Here is a 22676-nt window from a genome sequence, read left to right on the forward strand (position 1 = left end):
GATGTCTTTATCAAGTGCAGTGGTATGATTTTATCAGTTAAGATTCAAATGTTTAAATGTGTGCTGATGTGTTTGCTGTTAGTCCCTTGTCCTTTTTCTTTAATGTTCTGTGACTGTAATACAATATTTTACTATTATAATATAGTCAGCTTTAGTTAATCAATGGCTTTTGGCTTGAACCTGTCCTTGTTTCATATTAATACATTTAACTTACAGCTTCTGTTTAGTTAGTCTTATATTTCTTTGCTTATAGCTGGGATTCAATAGTCTGGCTTATGAACAAAAATAATCTTGTATTTCACATTACTGACACAGTTTATAAACATTTATGTTTCAGCAAGGGAGTTTAACCACTTAAATTTATTGTCTTAAAATTTTATCTTTATTGTTATCATTTCATCTGTGAGTGAATGAATATGTGTATGCGTGTGTGTGTGTGTGTGTGTGTGTGTGTGTGTGTGTGTGTGTGTGTTTACAGATATATTAATGCTATAGTAATGTGTACATGTGGAGGCAAGATGTCAATGTTGGGTGTCATTCCTTAGAAATTGTCCACCTTGATTTCTTTCTTTCTTTCAACCTCTCTCTCCTTTACTGTTGGTGCCATTATATTTTACAGCGTGTTATTCAAGTTTTCTTAAATTTTATTTTTTTTGCTAGGCATATATATGTATGTCTTTACTACACACACACACACACACACACACACACAAACACACACACAAACACACACACACACACACACACACACACACACACACACACACACCCCTTATCTCTGTTTCTTTGTAGTTTAAGGGGCCATACAAGGAGATGGCCTGTGAGGGCATCACAGCAAGCCTCTTGGGTCATGGTTCATGGTTCCTCAGTGTTCTTCTTGCTGCTGTTTTTTTTTTTTTTTTTTTTTTTTGGTGCAGAAGTCTTCCCCTACCTTTGTGCCGTCCAAGTGATTTCTCAGTCTGTCACTCATCATCACCTCCTCGTGTGAACTCTACGGACATCTGTGGCATATACATAGAAAGACTATTTTTGTCCTTCCTTCTCCCCAGCATCAGTTTTCTTCACACAAAGCAAAAAGGAAATACTTTAATAACATCAAATGTCTCATCATGATGATACAGCCTAGAATATTTCCTTGTTGTTAGGCATTAGTATTTCCAGCAGAGAGGTTTGCCTCACAGAGAGGTTTGCCATCGCACACGCTGGATGTGAAATATTGCTGCTGTGGGACTGTGTTCTCAGAACAATACAACATATGGACACGAAGAGCGTTCAACGATCTATTTTAGAGTCTTTGCTTTGGACAATTTACACAGGATACCGTTGTTATAGTTTTAAACACATTTTACATATATGTTTTTCAAGTGCAGAGACGATCCATTTAAAGTCCTTCTCGTGGAGATAACTCTTCTATTTAGAGAGGAAAGAAGCAGCGTGCCCTGTAATGTTTTCCTATTGTTTTAGACTTTGCTGGAAATAGATATCTGCACTATTTACCACTGGCCACTAGGAGGCGCTAAGGTCTCATAGCTGCTTGAGAAAACTTACAAACCCATGCAAAGGGGCAGACAGCTGGGTGGTAGGATTGAGGAAAAGCCACAGGTAGTGTGAATCCTGTTAAACCGAGAGTGCGTCGGAGAATTCACAGTATTTATACGCTAGTCTCCGCATTAGTAAAATGAATTTTAGTAAATCAGGCAGTGACATTTCAAATGTTTGATGATTTTACCCTTCTAAGGAAAGGACTACATGTCACATGCCTGGATAGTTTAATCAACTAGACAGCATCATCTTTGAATAATTAGAAGAGTTGTTCCTGGGATTGTAAGATCAAGAATTTTACAGCCAGATAATGACAAGGTTTGATTGACTCTGAGGACTCCAAGGGACTTCAAACCAAACTTGGTACTCGGTACTGACGCAGACAAGACTTAAACTGTTACCCCAGGCTTCTGAGAGGACACCTCAGATATAAAAAATGCTCAGCCCTTTAGATTTCTTCATCATACTACTTTATCAAAGATAATTTTCTTTTGAATATTCAATTTTATTTTCATAAATTTGTTTATTTATTTTATACCCCAGCTGCAGTCCCCCCACCTCCCATCTCCACCCTTCTTTTATTCCCTCCCGTCTCCTCCTCTGTTCTCACCTCCCAACCCACTCAAAGATAATAAGATAATTTTTTTTTTTTATAAATTAGAAGCACATATTTTTTTGTTAGCCTACTGTTTGTTACATTAGAAGCATGCAGGAAAATCACACATTTTAAATTATGTTTTTAAGGATAAAATTTAGGGGTCAAAATGACTTTCTTAGAAGAAAAACTACTAAGTAAGTGAAGTGGAAATTTAATTTGGTGAATAAATCCTGTTCTAGATGTAGCGCCACAGAAACCCATCTCCAACATAAATAGAGTTATAGCCCTCTGTCCTTGTGACTTGTGGTCTGCTCTGCTGTGGCTAATCCTGTCTGATTAAAAGTATACATTATGGCAGGGTAGAAAGAGCTTTGGTTACAAAACGTCAGAGAACAAAGCAAAGCCATAAATTCCAACATCCAGTGTGATTTTATGACCCTAATAAGTCATCTTTAACTTTGACCTAAAGTTGCTTGGAGAATAAATCATCCTATATTTTCTAACTTGTGTTTTTAATGTGTGGAAAGAAATCTTGACATATAAATATTCTGTAATTTGGAAGGTGCACTGCGTAATTCCAGTAAGCCTATAGATTTTTTTTTGTGACCAAGTTTTATTTTTTTGTCCCCCCAAATTGTAGTGAAGTAGTCACTTCCTTGTGAATTTATATAGCAAGCTCAGAAATACTGAGTGTAGATTTATTGTAGAGAGCTAGCATCCTTAATTATGATGTTATGAAGATGACTCTGTGATATATGCTCAAAATTGCAATTACGGAAGTTGCCAAAATAATATACTGCTTGTATGAAAGTATAATCGTCAATAAATACCACAAATTTTAAGTCAGTGCATTAAGGAAATGTCGGTAGATTACCTTGTGGATATATAGGCTTGCATTTCTGCCTCACCGTAATAGTAAAACCTTTGGTCACAATCTCTTAAAGACTAAGTACTTCACATCTTCCTGAATGTTGTTCACTTCTTTCTTTTCCTTAATTCCAGCTGTATTAGCTCAGCCTCTTATTGTGTGTAGCTAGTAGCCACTTTGACATTCTTTGGGTCAAACTTTCTTGTATGTCATTTATATTTTAAGTGATTTGCACGTACACACATTCTATGTTAAAAAGACATGACTGCCCATAGGTCTAGTGCCTTTTATGTAATGTCTTATAATAGACTTGAATTATATTTATTCTCTGTCTTTCTCTCCCATTTATGAGAAACTTCAGAGGATGAGTCCACAGACCCTTTCCTGAGTTTCTAGTCCCATCTCCTAGCCATCTATACACAATTGTGCCCCAAGGCACATGGATAGCAGTCTTGGAAGGGAATCGAGTATATAGTCTGAGGAAGATTAGCAGAAGGGGATCTAGTGTTATGGGTGGGGAAGCCATCATTCATGCTGGGTGAAGATTTCCTCGTGAAGCTGCATCGGGGTCACCAACACTCTTGCCCATAATCCTTTATTCATATTCTTTAAGTAAATCCAATAATCTCATTGGACCTCAGGGTAAATTTCTTTTCTTTTTCTTTTGAGACAGGGTTTCTCTGTGTAGCTTTGTACCCTTCCTGGAACTCACTCTGTAACCCAAGCTGGCCTCGAACTCACAGAGATCCGCCTGCCTCTGCCTCCCAGTGCTGGGATTAAAAGTGTGCACCACCACCGCCTGGCGGTAAATTTTGATGGAAGTGTATTTGGTTTGTTTTTTTGGATCTTATAGGGAGAGGAGACTTAACATCTGTTTTGAAGGCTCAAAGAACCTACTCAACAGTCAAGATGGCAAGTGGAGAAACAACATTTTGAATAAGATCTTCTTAACCAGAGTCTATAGTCACTCCTAGCCCCAGAGCTCAACTGTGCTTCTTTTTACTGTTGGCTTTTTTTTTATTCTTTTAGCTCTTATGGCTCTTTTCTGGGGGGCCTGCCACCCTGCTCCCAAATCTCTCTCTCTCTCTCTCTCTCTCTCTCTCTCTCTCTCTCTCTCTCACACACACACACACACATACACACACACACACACACACACACACACACACACACACGGAGTCTTCTTCTTACTTAAAAATGCCTGGCCTTAGCTTGGCTTATTTCTTGCCAGCTTTCCTTAAATTATCCCATCTACCTTTTTCCTCTGGGCTTTTTCCTTTTCTTACTTCTTACTTTTACTCTTACTCTGTGGCTGACTGTGTAGCTGGGTGGCTGGCCCCTGGAGTCCTCCTCCTTCTCTTGCTCCTAGATCTTTTTCTTCCCACATTTTCCCTTCTATTTATTCTCTCTGCCTGCCAGCCCCACCTATCCTTTCACCTGCCTCACTATTGACCATTCATCTCTTTATTAGACCAATCAGGTGTTTTAGACAGGCAAAGTAATGCAGCTTCCCAGAGTTAAATAAATGCAACATAAAAGAATGCATCACATCTTTGCATCATTAAAGCAAATGTACCACAGCATAAACAAATGTAACACATCTTAAATTAATATTATATTACACAACATTTTTTTCACTTGGTGTGTTTTGCTAAAAAAAAAAGCAAAAGCAAAAACAAAACAAAAAAGCTGATAGCGACAATAAGCTAGCCAATGCACTTGCTCATTTCCTCATGTCCTTTCCATCTATGAAGAGATCTGTTCTTAACATATAAGTAAACTTGTTCTGGAACTTCTACTCCATCAGTCTTTACATTTTTATTTGCATAACAATGTGCTCTATGGACATGTAACCCAGTGGAGCATGAAGACTAATTAAGTGTGTCTGAAAAAGGCAGATATGGAAATTATGATTCTTAAAGACCATTATCACAAACATATTGATGAATGTCAAGGTAAATTTTTCAATGATCTGATACAAAGCCATCAAAATAGTCAAGATTTGCAAAGGAAAATGAGAGGATTGGCAAGATTTCTCAGTGGTTAAGTGCCTGATGTACAAGATTGACAATCAGAGTTTGGATTCCTAGAACTCACCTGGACTGCTTAGTGATTAGCTGTCAATTTGATATAGCCTAGAGTCATCTGAAAGGACAGCCTCAGCTCAGGAATTGCCTAATTCAGTTTGGTTGGTTGGCATATCTGTGGGGAATGCCTTGGTTGCTAATTGTTGTAAGAGGACCCAGCCCACTGTGGGCAGCACCATCCCTAGGCAGGTTATCCTGAACTATATAAAAAGCTAGTTGAGTGTGACCTGACCTGAGTACCAGCTAGTAAGCAGCATCTTCCACGGCTTCTGATGTACCTCTTTTGTTGTGAATTCCTTTGTAAGAGGTAATGCTGTATGGAATAGCACGCAGGCCTGCCTTCCAGTTCCTGATTGAACTGTTGCTCCGAGTTCATTCAATGATGGACCTTCAAGATGAAATCACATTTGTCACAGTAACAGGACAAAACTAGAACACCACATAAATGCTGGGTCGGCATGGCAACCTGCCTGTAGATGCAGTCTCAGAAGGGGATCTCTAGAGCAAGCTGCTAGCTAGATTAATTATGCTGGTGAGCTCTGGGTTTGACTGAGAGACTGTGCTTTAATGAATGAGGTGGAAGAACAATTGAAGATTACTGACATTACCCTCAGGCCTTCACATGCATGTACACAGACTTGTGCCACACACATGCAAGCATGCATAGACATACATGCATGTGCACATGCATGCACGCACCCCCCCCCCCACTCGAAAATGGAAAAAGAATAAAATGAAGAAGCAAAGGGGAAAATGATTAAAGTCCTCATTGATCTGATTGTAAAGCCTCAGGATTTATCTCTGGACTGGTGTGCTTAGACTTTCACACGTGAGGCTTTTCCTGAGAGAGAAATATCTGTGTTCTCAACGTTTCCTGGGTTCTGAGTTCTTCCTAATGCAGAGGATTTTGCTTAAAAAAATGTCTTTGAAATCTTAGTTTAAACAGAAGATGTGTTTTTCAATGTTTTGATTCTTGGTTATAGTTATTGGTTAGAATTTTGTATTTTACAAGTTAAATTTTGAGAGCTGACTTAAAAATATAAAGTTGTATGAAAATTAGCATATTTAGGTTCCTTGCCAGGAAATATAGTTTATCCTATTGATTTGTCTATATTAGACCTCTCTAAGTTGTCATAAAATATTTTGAATCAACAGAACATAGAAACAAATGACTTAAGGGAAGAACAATCCAGATGCCAAGTGATTCCCAGTGAGCAGAGATGAAAGACATCATCCTTAGCTCAAAGTCCTCAAGATCCTCATGGATTCCTGACAGGGAAGGGAGCTGAGGGTAGAGGGCTTTGCATTCTTATGATTGCTTGTACCTTGGGTATATCTCATCTTTATGCCACTGTTCTCTGTGTATGATGCCTTTGTGGTATGTATGACTGCTTAGATTTGATTCAAGATTGGGGGGGGGGGCGGCTGAAGAGAGCTAGAGGAGAGACTTGCAATCAAAGACAACTTGCAAGAACCATGGCTTCATCAAGGACATATTTTTCTGCAGGAACTCTTCAGGTTTCTTCACCCTTGCATTGACTTGTTTCTTTACTGTACTCTTTCACATCCCTGCACAGAGGCACACAGACATATACACATGTACTTACATACAGCCACACACATATACACAGGCATTAATGCATGCTTACTGTGATTGTACTAGTACCAAAGCACAAAGAGAGCCATTAAGAGCTCTATTCCCAAGTCATAACTTTTCGTGCCATGTTCATGGACTGTATGCAATTTCATCCTTCGCTTCAACTCTCCCTCCTTGAAGGCAATTGGATACCTTTCTACCACAGCCACATTACCTTTCTCTGGAGGCCAGTTAACTGTACCTGCAATAAAGAGTACTCACAATAAATTTCTACTTTCTTTCTTTTTAAATATGGCTATCTTTCTTCCCTTCCTCTTCCTCTTCCTCCTCCTCCTCCTCCTCCTTCTTCTTCATCTTCTTCAAGGTAATTGGGGGTAAAGCTCATCACATCTCAGTGGATAGTAACAGCATAGAGTATAATCCTAAACTTTGCAAAGCTTGTAAGTTTCTTTCCTCCTCAATACACTCAGGTGTGTGTGTGTGTGTGTGTGTGTGTGTGTGTGTGTGTGTGTGTGATTTCTTTTCTTGAGACAGAGTCTAATGTATCCCATACTAGACTTGAACTTGCTATGTCACTCAGGATGATCCTCCTAACTCCATGTCTTGAGTGCTGGGACTACAGCATGTGCCTAGTCACCCAGCAAAACTGGCTGTAATTTGAGACTTTTTACTGTTGTAAAGGATCCAGCTTAAACTGCTGAATTTGGGTATCAATGACAAAACTCTACACGGTGAGAAAAGGTGCCTGAATTATGTGCCATTTTCTTGAAGGATAACTGCTTTCGTCCGTGCTCTTAAAAATGCAAATCCTTACCAGCCATGGTAGCCCATGCCTATAATCCCAGGTGCTCTGCAGGCTGACGCAGAAATATCTTGAATTTGAAGCCAGGTTGTGTTGCATATTAAGACCCTGTCCTAAAAACAAAAGGTCTGAAGGCGTATCCCAGTGGCAGCATGGTTATCTAGCATGCTCAAGTCCTGCATTTGGTCAATAATGACAGAGAGGTGTTTGGTGGGCTTGGGGGGGTGGTGGTCCTTGGTGGTATACATATTTTACTGGCAACTTTCAAATAGCTTGCTTATAATTTCTAGCACTTGTGTTATCTGCCTTACATTTTAGTTGAATGCTGTGGATGCTGAATTAGATGTATCAGTGTTATGCTTTTTTCTACTTCAAGTCACTATGGATATAAGCTATAATCCCAGAAACAAACAAACAAAATAATCCCACACACATAGAAAAAGTAGCTACTGAAATATGTGGTCTACATTGAATGAGATTTTAATTTTCAGGGTCTTTCCCAGGATCTTTAATTTCTAAATATACCCAGAGGTTGTGTTGGCCTTCGAAAGATTGATTGGGTATGTCTCAGTATTTGAAGTGTAGCCTTTAGTTTTAGTTCTGTGATTGCTTTCTTGTTGTCTAATTCAGAATTATTAAATGTTAACTGTTACAATTACTGATTTTCAATCATCTGTGACAATTCCATATTGTTCAACCTTATGGTGTTGAATAAAAAGGTGCTACTGTAAGAGGGGAGTCTGTAACAGAATTGTCGAGATGCCAGCCTATAGATTCCTGCCTTGTTCTGTAGGACTGCCCTAACAATAACAGGTAAGACATGGGGTGAGATGTCAGGCATAGTGGAAGGCAGGGAGGCCAACCATTCCACACCTGTTCCTTGGATTCATGAGAAACACTCATTGCATGCCAATCTACAGACTTAGTGATGGGTTGAGTGCAGGGTGGCGAAAGGAGGCTGGGTGCCCCACTGGGCTGCTGATGTGAACACATGGAGTATCTGATGGTACAGTCACAGTTTATACAACGTGAGTGTTCGCTTTTGGAGCTCAGATCACTTCCCTGATTTATATATTTATCATAAAATCTTTTGGCTTTTATTTACCTGCCTCATAATATCTTACAGGTTATTTTTATACTTTTAAATATTTTATTCACTTTCTTTTCATTTAAAAATGTTTCTAGGGCTCTCTTTATCTTCACGTTCTTACTCTTCTATGGTTTTGGTTGTAACACTTTATATCACTAATATCTTTTCTCCAGGTTTTTCTTTTTAATTTAATCTTTACTATCACAAATATATTTTTCCCTTCTTCTCTAGTTTTATATATTGTTGTGATTTGAGAATATTGATTTTTATCTCTAGATATGCTTTAAATTATGAAATGGGTTCTAAGGTCAGTGGTAGTTAGATGGGTAAGAACCCATCTAATGAGATGAGTGCCTTTTTAGCTAGTTCATCTTCTAAACAAAGGAACTTCATATTTTCTCTCTGGATGGATCTGATACAGACATAACTATGCTATTTAGTAAGCAGCTTGTATTTCCAACCATTACTGATGACTTAAACAAAATGTGAAAAGTCAGTAAGGCCCAAGAAATGACAGGATCTAAAGCCTGTTTTCTATTGCCAGACATCATAGTATACTTGGCAATATTTATAATATTGTACTACCTTTGTGTGTGGCTACAGTAAAAGTAAAAATGACAGCACTAATATTCAACAGTAATAGATATTATTTATCAAGCACTTAATATTTCTTTATTAAACCATGCCTTGGTATGTGCTAATAGAGTACTTTCTTCTCATATACTCAAAGGTAGATGCTATTTTAAATACATCTGCAAATGAAAAGGTGAACCCAAATGAACACAAGTCTGAGCTTGCATGCGAGGCACACCTATACTTCAGTTCTGTCCTTGCTGCCTGGTAGCTCTGTCATCTCGAATATGTGCTTTTGTAACTCTTGATTTCCCATGGTATCTTTATATCCCAGTTTCGGTAATTTTAGGACCTAAGATTTTCAAAGACTCTTGCAGGGTGCAATGGAGACTAAATAAATGGTGCCTGGAGAACATCCAGGGTTTTTCCTGAGGGTCCGTCGGCTCCTGTGGCACTGATCAGTCTCCCTTCTGTCCCACCCTTAGGAAATCCTCCTGGCACGGTTCAAACCATTCAGACACAGGAAATCCTAGGGAGCCAGATCACAGAGTCCTGTGCTTTAGAGATAATCCCAAACTCCCCTTCTTTGGAGACCATGGAGGCCAAAACAGAGGGAGATGGCACAGGATTGCCAGGATTTGCTACTAGGGGGTTGGGTGTTTCCGTTCTCTGTGGATTATAACTTCTTTATTTCCAAACAGAGTACCATCTAGCAGGTAGAGTTCTTGGAGGGATGGACAGAAACACACACACACACACACACACATATATATATATATATATATATATATATAACTTTCTGTAAAAGTTATTACTATTATCATATTTTATTTATTAACCCTGAAGTTAAAATAAATTATTACATTTTGGTAGTATCCAGGAGTTTGTGCCAGATTCTGTTCTCTCTGAACATCTCTGTCTCTATCTTGACTACCTCTTTATTTCCACCTATACAGAAGTAGACATATATGCACACATATAGACACTTGTCTTAGTCCAAGTGAATGCTTGGTAGCTTACAAACAACACAAATGTATTTCCTGTAGATCTGTAGGCTGGAGGCTGAGAGGTCCAAATCAAGGCACAGATACATTGTCTTCTGGAAGACATTCTCTTAGGTCATAGTCTTTTTCTCCCCCAACTTAGCATGGTGTACAAGGCAAGGCTGCTTTTTGGGTTCTCTTTTAAAGGGACACTAATGGTATTATTCATTAAGTCTGTGCCCTCATGCCCTAATCATCTCCCAAAGATTCTGCCTCCTAAAGCATAAACACTGGCATTAAGATTTCAATGGATGAAATATTTTGTGTGTGGGGCAAGCATCCAAGCTACACTTCTCTCTTCTCTCCATATAAATGTATCTATGTACACATATGTATTTGTCTTATCATCTATTTATATTGCTATATATCTATCATTATGAGTCAGAAACTTTGGCCCACATGAGAGACTGATTTGTCTCTCTAATAAGCCTCCAGTGCTGGGTGGGGCTCCCATGGATACAGATTTCTCTGCCCATGAGTGGTTCTTTTGTTGTAACTCCCTTTGGAGGAGCCCACCTTTATAATTAAAGATGTTTTAACTCTATCATATTAATGCAATTTTAGGTTGTTGGACTTTAAGAATAGGAAGTAAAGGATGAGGAGACTGTCTCGAAGAGAATGGCCTAGACATTGCATGCATTACCTCTGCCCATGTTTCAATGTCAAGGACTTACTCCAGGGAAGTGGATACACTCAAACATCCCAGAGGCTGGGAAACTTAGTCCTTCATTGGACACCATTTCCAGTGGCTTTCAGGAGATGTTCTCACCTAAAGGAAGGATGAACAATGGGGGTGCCATGGGGATGGAGAAAAGATTGCTACAGTTAATTTAAAAAGTAGGAAGTCAACTGAGCCTGATGGTATATGCTTATAATTACTTGGATAGGCTAAATCAGGGGGCTTGTAGTGCAAGGATTGCTTTGGCATATCAGTGAGACTCTGTCTTAGAATTCCAAAATTAAATGAAAAGTGGATTGTGTATATAGTTCAGTGGCGGAGTATGTGCCTAGCACCTGTAAGATGAGATTCTTGAGTAGATCCTTACTATTGATAAATAAAAGCAAGTTTATGTAAAATTTCAGAAATCATTTTGGATTTAGACTCAGCAGATAGTTCATAAATACTAAGCTTATGAAAACAATAAAAAAAGTATTTTTTTTGCAAAGTATCTATGTGGGGCAGGCAGTACGCTAAGCACTTACCATAAATTGCCTCACTTGTTTCTCAAAACTCTATACACTGGAAACATTTTTTTTTCCAATTGAAAATTCAAGTTTTAAGGGATTAAGTCATTTGTCCAAGTTGACAAAGCCAATTATCAGAGGAAACAGGATTCACTGTGTGGCTGAGGCTACAACTGCAATTTCAATGTTAGAGTGTTCCCAACACATCTCATCCCCCTTTCTCCATTTCAGGACTATGGGGAGATTCTCACATAGGTATTCCCTCTATTTTAAAATATGGAATAAATAAACCCACTCAGGAATGGACTCCAAAGAATGAATTCACTTGATTTATTGCTACTTTTGCTCGTTGTTTTCTGTTTTCGAGGACTTTGTGCTGGGCTCAGGTAGAGGAGAAGGATGACTGACGAGGCAAGATAGAGGGTCGAGGTCTTAGTTTGGGCTACTGTTGCTGTGATGAAACACCATGACCAAAAACAACTTGGGGGAGGATAGGGTTTATTTCGCTCACAATTCCATATAACAGTTTATTATCAAATGCAGTGAGGGTAGGATCTCACACAGGGCAGGAACCTGGAGGCAAGAGCTGATGCAGAGGCCATGGAGGAGTGCTGCTTACTGGCTTGCTCCTCATGGCTTGCTCAGCCTGCTGTCTTATAGAACCCAGGACCATCAGCCCAGGGGTGACCTCACCCACCCACAAGTGGCCGGGTCTTCCCAATCCAAACACTATTTGATAAAATACCCTACAGGTTTGCCTATAGCCAGATCTTATAGAGGCCTTTTCTCAGTTGAAGCTCTTGCCTCTCAGATGACCATAGCTTGTGTCAAGTTGACATAAAACTAGCTAACACAACTGACCCCTTGTCAACTTGACATACAAGCACATCCCTCCTAAGTAAAACCTTTCCTTTCTCACTTATCCCGAAGATGGCATGTTAACTATTACTGTCACAATATAAAACATAAATAACTTTAAAAGACCCACAGTCTTTACAAATTCAAACACATTAAAAGTTCATTTTTTTTTTTGAGACAGGGTTTCTCTGTGTAGCTTTGCGCCTTTCCTGGAACTCACTTGGTAGCCCAGGCTGGCCTCGAACTCACAGAGATCCACCTGCCTCTGCCTCCCAAGTGCTGGGATTAAAGGCATGCGCCACCACCGCCTGGCTAAAAAGTTCAATTTATTTAAAAATTCAAAATTTATTTTAAAAGTTCAAACTTAATGTGTACTCCTGTAAAATCAAAATTAAATTGAATACTTTCTTACTTCAAGAGGAAGAACCAGGGCACATTTACCACCAGTTTAAAGCAAAGCCAAATTCTAACAGTGTAAATAACTCAATGTTTACTATCTGGGATTCATTTATGATATTCTGGGCTCTTCCAAAGGGCTCGGGTCACTTTGCTGGATCTGCTCTATGAAGCACACACAGCTTGTCTTCTAGGCTCCACCTGGCTCCACTTCATACTTGCTGCTGTCCTTGGTCATCTCATGGTACTGGCATCTCCAAAATGCTGGGCTCTCGGCTAGAACTGGGCTACACTTTCAGTAATAGCTGGGCTCTTTTCATGGTGACAAAGCCTCAACTGCTTTCCATCACCCCCTTCATGCTTTCAAAATTAGTACCACCTGGGTGACTCTTACATATGATCAAGTTGGGCAACCGGCAAAGGGTGTAACATTGGCCACCTCTGAAACAGCATCTGTAATCTGACCTTGAGGAAACACTTCCCAGAAAATTTCACCTTAATGATGCTTCTCTCTCTCTCTCTCTCTCTCTCTCTCTCTCTCTCTCTCTCTCTCTCTCTCTCTCTCTCTAAAAGATTTACTTATTTATTATGTATACAGTATTCTGCTTGCACGTATGACTGCAGGCTAGAAGAGGGCACCAGATTTCATTACAGATGGTTGTGAGCCACCATGTGATTGCTGGGAATTGAACTCAGGACCTCTGGAAGAGCAGTCAGTGCTCTTAACCTCTGAGTCATCTCTCCAGCCCCGATGCTGGTCTCTTTTTAATCACTGCTAATTCCTTAGCTCCTTCCACACAGCATCAATTGTCTCAGTAAAACAAGGGTTTTACTTCAGTGGTTCTCATCTCTTACTAATCACAAGTTGATTCTCCAGCCTCAGCTAACCAAAAGTACAGATTCTCACCCCAAAATAGTGAATGGCCCTGAAAGACTCTTTAAGTGACTCTCAAATTTCCCTCTGGAACTTTACAAGCCAGGCCCACATCCTCTGCATTTCTCTTACCATTCTTGTCTTTCACCCTCCCACAGAACAGTTCACCAAGGTTGGAACACTCAGTGGGTTTTCCAGCCCAAAGGTCATAGTAATAACCCATTATCCCGGTACCAGTTTTTGTCCTAGTTAAGATTACTATTGCTGTGATGAAACATCATGCTGAAAGCAATTTGGGAAGGAAAGGGTTTATTTAGCTTACACTTCCATATCATAGTCCATCACTGAAGCAAGTTAGAACAGGAAATCATGCAGGGCAGGAACCTGGAGTCAGGGGCTCTTGCAGAGAGTTGATGCAGAGGCCATGAAGGGGTGTTGCTTACTGGCTTGTTCCTCATGGCTTGCTCAGCCTGCTTTCTTATAGAACCCAGGACCACCAGTCCAGGGATAGCATCAACCCATCACGAGCTGGGCCCCGTCCCATTGATCACTAATTAAGAAAATGCCCCATAGGCTTACCTACAGCTAGATCATATGGAGACACTTTCTCAATTGAGGCTCCCTCCTCTCAGATGACTATTAACTTGTTCCAAGTTGATATAAAGCTAGCCAGTTGAGATGGTTGATTCAAATATTTCTTCCATGCAGTGATGATGTTTGGACAGCTACTGAACTATTCTTAGCTTGTTCTTTGTGGTTCCTTCTCTTACAGGGTGGACATAGTTTCTCAGTGAGCTCCCCAGCTTTGAATAACCATTTTCCAATGCTGACAGGTGTTTTGTGCATCACCTAAGTCTACATTTCTGAACTGTGGACCTCTATTGAAAGTTCCTTAATAATATCTTTTTTTGTGTGTGTGCATGCCATTAGTTGCCCGCTAGGATCTTAGAGACTAGATTGTGTTTTCATCGTGAATTTAAAAAGAACTCTCATTAGACGATCTATGCTTCTTTACTGTTGCAAAACCTTTAAAATGTGATACTCTTTTATTTTGGGCCATTAAATGCACCATGAGAAAGTCCTCTGTGGTGGCAGCTGGGTATGTGTGTTTGTTGTTCGGGGCTTTGATCATTTTACTGTGAGTAATATGAATAATGCAAGAGTCTGTTGAATGTAAGCTCTGCAGTCTCTGTCTTCAGTAACCAATCCATGTTCAAATGTCCTCAGTTCTCATATGGGAAGAGAGCCCATTCAAGTTGGAACTCCTTCCAATGAATGGAATTTTAATTGACATTTTGATCATCTAATTATATTTCTCAATTACTGTCGCAATGTGAATCTTCCTCAAATATTTTTTCTGCTGACTGATTAAATATCCATACTGTTCCAGAAAAGCAATCAACTCAATTTTCAGTTTTCAGCAATGTTGTTAACTAATTATTCTTAGGTTTTTATTTGTTTTTGACTCTTCAGGGAACCCTAACTAAAAGCTGGATAAATCTCCCATAATGAGCAACACTTTGGTCATCTTACAACTGAGCTGAAAACTTTCACAGCCTGGTAAAGAATCCTCAAAAAGTTCAGGACACTTTTTTTTACTGAAGATTTATTGATTGGTGTGTGGTGTGTGTGTGTGTGTGTGTGTGTGTGTGTGTGTGTGTGTGTGTGTGTCTATGTGAGTGTATGTGCACCATTTGATTCCAGAAGCCTGTGGAAGCCAGAAGAAGGTGTTAGCCCCTCAAAACTGGAGTTAGAGGTGATTGTGATCGACATTAGGGGTTCTGAGAGCCAAGTTCTCTGTAACAGCAATAGGGACTCTTAACCATGGAACAATCTTTCCAGTCCCATCACTTTTGCTTTGAATAAACCTCAAACTTAGGTCTTTCTTTTCATTATCTATCATGAGGGATTAACACATATTAAGCTCAACCACTCTTTCTCCTTAAAAAATACCTTATGTTATATTTCAACTTATAGTAACATCATCTAAGTTAATGGAAAACACTTTCTGGCTCTACAAATCTTTCATTATTTGTTTGTGGACTGACCTTTGTGTGCTTGGCATTAATTCTTAAGGAATTTACTTCCGTGAGTGGCCCTTGATGGCTAGTCTTTGAATTCCCAATCAAGTATGATGCACAATTCTATACTCTTATCTATCATCTCATGGTGTCCCTGCAACTTCATTGTCATTATTATACTTATTTTATTGATGAGTACATTGAATCTTAGAGCACATCAGTTAACTGTGAAAGTTAACTTGTAAATGGAGGCATTAGAATTTAAATCTGTGCTACCTGAGTGATCTTAACGACTGCATTAAAAAATCAGTTTATGCAAAGAGAATTTGGGCAGGCAACAAGCAAAACTCTTGAATCTATTATGGAGAACAATCCTCAGATTTTTGCTAACTTAATCATCAATATTTTCACTTAAAAAACTGACTTATAATAGCATCAAGTTCATTTAACTTGATATTAACTCGAGGAAAGGTGGCTTTCAGAGAAGGGGGAAATAACTACTCCCATGACCCTACATTTTGATGGTGGAATTTTGCTATGAAAAGTCAGGATTGGCCTCCCTGGAAAACTGTACTTTTCAACTGCACTGAAAATAGTGGATCAACCCTAATTGACTAAAACTAAAGACATTGTCTTTGGCAGCAATTTTCTGACCATCCTCCCAGGGGTCTGTGTTACATAATTACTCAATAAGTCAATTATTTTAGTTAATTCTGCCGCTAAGCATTTCTGCTGGGACATAGGAAAACCATGTTTTTTTTTTGTTTGTTTTATTATTAGAATACCCACAGTAGCCTTTTCTGTGTGTTTTGACACTGGTGGGATATTGCTACACCTGTTTTGTACAGTTTCCAGGTCTGAGTGTTTGATGCAGAACTCCAGAGATGCCGTGGAGCTTGGCACACACTGGAGAAGATCCAGAGCTGAGTCCTAGAGGAAATACTCACTTCATCAGCTAGGATCATGTGGCCCCTTTCCAAGCAGAGTGGATGTGAACTTCCATTTCCGGTGGGCATGGCAATCACAGCAACAGACACTAATTGAGCACATCCTTTGGCAGGCATGGCGCTTGGTTCTAGCTGGGCTTTTTCAGTGCCAAACGTGCCATCTGCTCTCCTGATTACACAGCAGAAGGATTACTTACCAGGCAGGATCTCTGAGTCCTGGCCTCCCGGTCCTCTCCAGAGAGTGACCTGGGAGTGGCTCTATTGTGTTCACCCGCTTGTTTTTCTGTTCAGCTGACATTCTTCCATGAAGCCACATTAGCATGAGCTCTTGCACCTCACAATATACCATGGGTATTTCCCTGACTTGCTTACCTTTGTTGAGAAAGTATTGATTATAAGAAAGACCTGCTTAAAATGAAATGCTGTACTTACTGCACAGTTTTGAAGATAAATAATACAGTAAATATTCATGAGTTGTTGATGGTACATAGAACATTGTGTACCTAAGAATATCATCACAGCTTGCTGTGCCGTGTGACAAGTGTGAGGATGTCTGAGGATGACCGATTTTCCCGAGCATCTCAAGGATGCTTTATTTGGACTTAGCATTTTAATGGGGTTTGAAGAACTTGCTGCAGTTTTCCTAGTGGTGAGTGAGGAGAAGGACAGAGGAAAGTTGAGGCAATGGATGGAGACTGTGTGTAAAATTCAAGGAAAGGAGGAGGGGAAATATTCAGGAACTTGAAGTAGGGAGAGACAGCCCTGGGAGGATTGGTCAAGCAGCAATGCTGCCATTTGTGGGCCATGCCCAGGGTGTGGGCTTTATGCCAGTCATGGGAAGGATGTTTGACGAGCGGCGTGGAGTATGCAACAAAACAGAGACTAATTCGTGGCAGGGAGTCAATTAAGTGAGAAATAAAGAATCCTCCTTAAAGCTAGTAGGAGGCTAAAAGTTTTAGTGGTTGGTTTCAAGAGCAATTTCACTAATAGCATTTACTGAAAGCAAAAAAAAAATTTATGGTCAGTAAAAAGCAAGGATATTACTTGTTGTACTGAGTCATTTCACCTTTTCCCTGGGTTGGTGTCTAGACTCCTGTGCTAAGACGGACTTTGTTTCTCCTGAGGATCTAATGGAGGGTCCAGTACAAGCCTTAATCATAGCTGTCATTTGGGCATGCATTTTCTTTTTCTTGAAATCTTATTCAATGTTGTTTTTTTTTTATTATGCTGTAGTATAGATCTGTTACTTAAGTTGTGTTCTTAGTAAGATGAAGTGGTATAAATAAGAAAATATGAACAAAACCCAAACAACATAGGCATTTATTTATGTGTTATACAATGAATATGTGTATCTATTCATTAATATTTGTGGGACAGAACCTATCCTGGCCCACATAGTGCAGGGTAATAATTGGATACAACACGGCACTGAAAATAAACAAAACTAAAGTAGTTCTCTTCAGTTTCTCTGGCATGCTCACGGTGGATATAGGGTCCTTGGTCTTCGCAGTGCGAAGTGCCATTCACTCACTTGACCTTCCTGGGAATTTAGTGAACAGCAAATCGTAACCACACCCCCTCTCACAGTTCCCAGACTAAGAGTTTTGGGTATTTTTTCCTCAGTAGTCAGCAAGCCTTCAGTGCAGAAGGGAACAGTAGTCTCTCTCTCTCTCTCTCTCTCTCTCTCTCTCTCTCTCTCTCTCTCTCTCCTTTCCTCCATCCCTCTCCCTCTGTCTCAGTGCATACTCTTCAAACTTTAGTTCCTTTTAAAGTTTGTGATAATTCTGATTACTCTGCAACCATGTCTAAGTGCCTATAATACACTAATTGCTATTATCCTGTTATCATCCTTTTCAAGATTACATTTATTTTAAGAAAAATGATTCCAAATCAATGAAAAATATATACTGATAAAGTTATCCTGGAAGTTTTGGTAAACTGGACCACATAACAGTATGGTTAATTTCTGGTAGCTTATGATTAAATGGCAGAGTTATAGATGGAAAGCATCAAACCCTGTTATTCTTAGCCAAACACAAACCAGAAAAATGTTATTTATCAAGAGCATCAGTGTTTAAGGTGATACACTCTCCGTTGTGGACACACGGGTATCTTTGGTAAGCCAGTTAATAGTTTGGATTTGTTTGAATGAAAAAAAGGAGTGGATGAGACTTTGGAATACTCAAAGGCAGTAAAGAGCGGAGCAGTGAGAGTCCTCCGTCATAAGTGCTCTGAACCTCAACCTGGAAGGAAATGACCCAGTTAGACTGAGATCTTCATTCTGGCTGCTGCTCTTCGGATCAGACAGAGGGATCCTAGACTTCTATCTCAACTCCAAGATCTTGCACTTTACAAGGGTCAAAGCCAGAGATGTGGGGCCCAGTAGGGACCCAGACAATTTGGTTACTATTGTGGCTCAGCCCGTGGTATACAGACTAGAAACCTGACTTCCCGGTACAGATCTGAGCACTGGCTGAGTAGGAATTGTGGAGACCCTTAGGCTGCAGCAGGTGATGGAGGGCAGCAGGTATTCAGCTGTCTGCTCCCTGAAACTGGGGAACCATTCAAAATCGTGAGCACTTGGCACACCACCTGTCCACTAGACATCCAGTTATCTTGCTGATCGGGATCGTACCTTTTTTTTGCACAGACCTTGATATCAACAAAGCTTGGCCATCTTCTGTGAGATAGAATCTATGCTCCGGAAATTATTTGGTCGATGAAAAGAAAATTCCATGCATTTAAAGGCAATGAACTAGATCCATTCTCAGCGCATATTCTGTACAACTGATGGAGGCAAAATGCATTGCTCAGAAAAGAGCTGGGAAGCCGACTGGCCATAGCTTTTATGGGGCATTCATTTTGTTTGCCGTCATTGGGGTGTGTTTTCTTTCACTTGAGAAAAATGAGGTGTATATTCTTCTTGCTGCCTTAGTTCTTGTGCCAGATTCCCTGGAGGATTTTCCCATTTTAGCCTGGTTAACTCAGGAAAAGAAATGGAAAGCTACAAAACTAAAATATTACTGGTTCTTTCTAAGTTTCTGCCTTTAATGTTTTGGCAATGGGCTTCTGTCATCTATGTCATGCTGACTGTCACGTCTGCCTGTGTGCCTGGTGAAACTATCAACAAATAAATGAATATAATCTACCTCCTAGGCTCCGTGCATTTTCTGTCTCCCTGTGCATTCGTCTGTAGTGGATTTTAATACAGTGACTTGACATTTCTGATGTTGATATGTGTTAGAAGGTAGACTCAACTAAAATGAAACAAGAGAGAGAGGTTCCTAGGCAACACAGGGAACTAACCTGCCTCTCCTTAGATAAGTCACACATTCTTCCCGACCTGAACACATCATCAAATGACCAAATGCCCCTAACCCCAGAAGGCGTTCTGCAGCCTTAGCAAGCAGATCTTTAGCCCACGTTGGGATTTCCCAACATATCATTCTTTTAGTGTTAATTTTTTCATTGTGCAAATTAACCATTCTTTTATATGTATTCACAGAAAATATACTTTGATTCCCATGGGAGGGAGCTAAGATCTTATTATTTCTTTTTTTTTTTTTTTTTTTTTTTTTTTTTTTTTTGTGGTTTTTTGAGACAGGGTTTCTCTGTGTAGCTTTGCGCCTTTCCTGGAACTCGCTTTGGAGACCAGGCTGGCCTTGAACTCACAGAGATCCGCCTGGCTCTGCCTCCCGAGTGCTGGGATTAAAGGTGTGCGCCACCACCGCCCGGCATTATTTCTTTACATGAGTATTTGCCATGCTTACCACAAAGAGGAATATAAAAATGTGGTTTACTCTTCCTCCCTGACCTGGTCATTGATTAGACTTCTATTCTAAGCAGTGCAGAGTCAATGTGAGCTCGGTAGAGGTGGCTCAGGCTTTTATTAGTAATAATTACCCAAACTTTCCTCCTCCCCTCCCTGTGCTTTGAGAAGTGGAATAGGAGAGTGCTAAGAAGAATATAGAAAAGAAAGCCAGCTGGGATAGTTCAAAGAACCACGACAGATGTGGAGGAAAGTGCCTATATGGCTCCTATTCTTACTTTCGCAGTAACGTCAGCTCTGGAGCAATTCCCCTGCCTGTGTTCCGACTGCTTTTATGCTTTCTCTCTAGGAGACCTTGGGATTGTTATTTAATTTTACTAAGGGTCAATTTCGGCTACTAGTAGAGTCTATGTGTCAAAGGAGATGGTGTTTGCTCTCTGACAACGGTACTGGTTTAATGACGGTGATTTTCTTAGCTGTTATTGGTACACGCATGACTGTAAGGAGGGCCATGGCCAGGAAGACTAGGAGAGAGCAGAGACAATCCAGGCTGTGGATTGGCTCAAAGCTCCTTTTCCCAGGAGAAGGCCTGGCACTAGGTCCATGGGCGTGCCGTATGCATGCCCGTCGGGACCTGATGTGACAGCTAGTACTTCCCAGAGCGTGCCCCCTCTGGCAGCCTTCTCAGTGCCCATGCCAGCCCTTGGCACAGGAGTGGGTACGTGCCAGCAACACCTTTTGGCCTTGGGTTCTAAGTGTGCTCGGAGCTGAGGGGGAAGGCTGCGTTCATTACTTCGTGAGTTAACCTTTCCTGGCTATGACTTTGGCTTTTCAAATACTAACCCAACGCATTTTCTTTTGTCCCTACCCCTCTAATTAATAGGGTGCTGAGAAAATTTTGTCAATGAATGAATCAGGAGAACTGCAAGACCTCTTAACCAAAATTGAGGTAATTGTGCTTTGGACAACTTATTTTTAGTAATCAAAATGTTAAACACATTCTGATTGTAGTTGGTTTCCTAGTTGAAATTTTATCCCATGTTCATACAAATACATGATGGTGTATGTGGAACAATTTTAATTGGGTACCACCTGCCATTGCATTTGCTCTATCTAGGGTGATCTAAATATCTGCTTCTAACAACCTCATCCTATTAACTGAACTTTTTAGTTGGCTTTATCTGAGACTAATTCTCTGTAATAGAGGTGTTGATGAGGTATTAAGCTGGACAATTGTCTTAAAACACACTTATTCCCATGGACTTATTCATCATTGATGAAGGTAAAGGGAAAACTATTTCTGTAAGACACATTTTTTAATTTTTGTTCCTACCTTTTACAATTATAGCATGAGAGACACAATTATTCAAATATATAGTGTATTAAATTAATGTGCAACCAGGAAACTTTTAGCATTTTCCTGGTAAATGATTGTATCAGCCTGTTTCTTCCTGCACATAGGGAGACCATATGATTTATTATCCAGATGGAAATGGTTTTAATAGTGAAAATTATATATTCATAATTACCCAGAGTTTTCCCAGGTGAATAAGGCAGGCCAGCATCCACATGCTTCTACTGTCCCTTCTTGTTCTACTTTATTTTTGATTCTCTCCCACACCTCTACAGTCAAAAGTAAGAGCTATGTGGCCTCTCCACTCCCTTAGAACCACTCACTTATGCGAGTTCTGTTTACCTAGATTGTTATTGTTCCAGTTTCTCATTTCATTTCACTACCTGGAAAGTCTGTAGTCTCTATCTATAGGACTAGTTTTAAAAATAACTCTCTAGTCTTTCCTGCCTTCTTATCTCCATGGCTCTTCATATTGTATGGTTGCCAAAGGATTCCTTTTATCATTTTTCTTTGGGGTATTTGATTTACATTCCAAATGAGCTACACACTCCTTGATTTTAACAGTTACTTTTTTTTAATTGATATTTAGTCTTTCTCAGAAGGAAAACAAGATGTGTTCACTCATTTGACAAATTTTTTGAGTAGTTATGGTTTCCGAGCACCGTCCTTTGGGGGACAACCATGTCTGCTTGAAGATTTGCTTGCGTACAGCAGTAGCTCACAAAAGTTCTGAGTTGATTTTCTGTCATAATAATAACAGTTGCATTACATTTATACACAGTGGTCCAATAAAGGTGGCAGATAGAAAGTACTTCTGAACATGGAGTGTTCTGGGGATGTAGGAAGAAAATATGGTATGATCTGATTTCCTAATTTTCCTTAGCATACACAGTTTGTAATTTCTGAAGTATTATGGTTTGAAAATTTAAGAGTTCTAGCTGGTAGTCCAGCTCCCCTGATAGTCATGTGACTTTGGACATGTAGCTTCACTCCTTGGAGTTCTGATACCTTAAGGCATCAAATGAGAGTATGCATTTGCCTGTCTAAAATTCCATTCAGATAAAAATATTTG

The 22676-nt window shown here is 39.8% G+C and overlaps 1 protein-coding gene across 1 annotated transcript in view; it reads left to right on the forward strand.

Annotated features, from left to right (window-relative positions):
- The window catches only part of Grxcr1 (glutaredoxin and cysteine rich domain containing 1), a 120153-nt gene that overhangs the window by 91697 nt on the left and 5780 nt on the right, over positions 1–22676 (forward strand). The window contains exon 3 of the mRNA XM_059275147.1: positions 21134–21199. Within this exon, the coding sequence (XP_059131130.1) occupies positions 21134–21199 (66 nt within the window). The remainder of the gene's footprint in view (positions 1–21133; positions 21200–22676) is intronic.

This window comes from Peromyscus eremicus, chromosome 10 (assembly GCF_949786415.1).
Source record: "Peromyscus eremicus chromosome 10, PerEre_H2_v1, whole genome shotgun sequence".
Lineage (NCBI taxonomy): Eukaryota > Metazoa > Chordata > Mammalia > Rodentia > Cricetidae > Peromyscus > Peromyscus eremicus.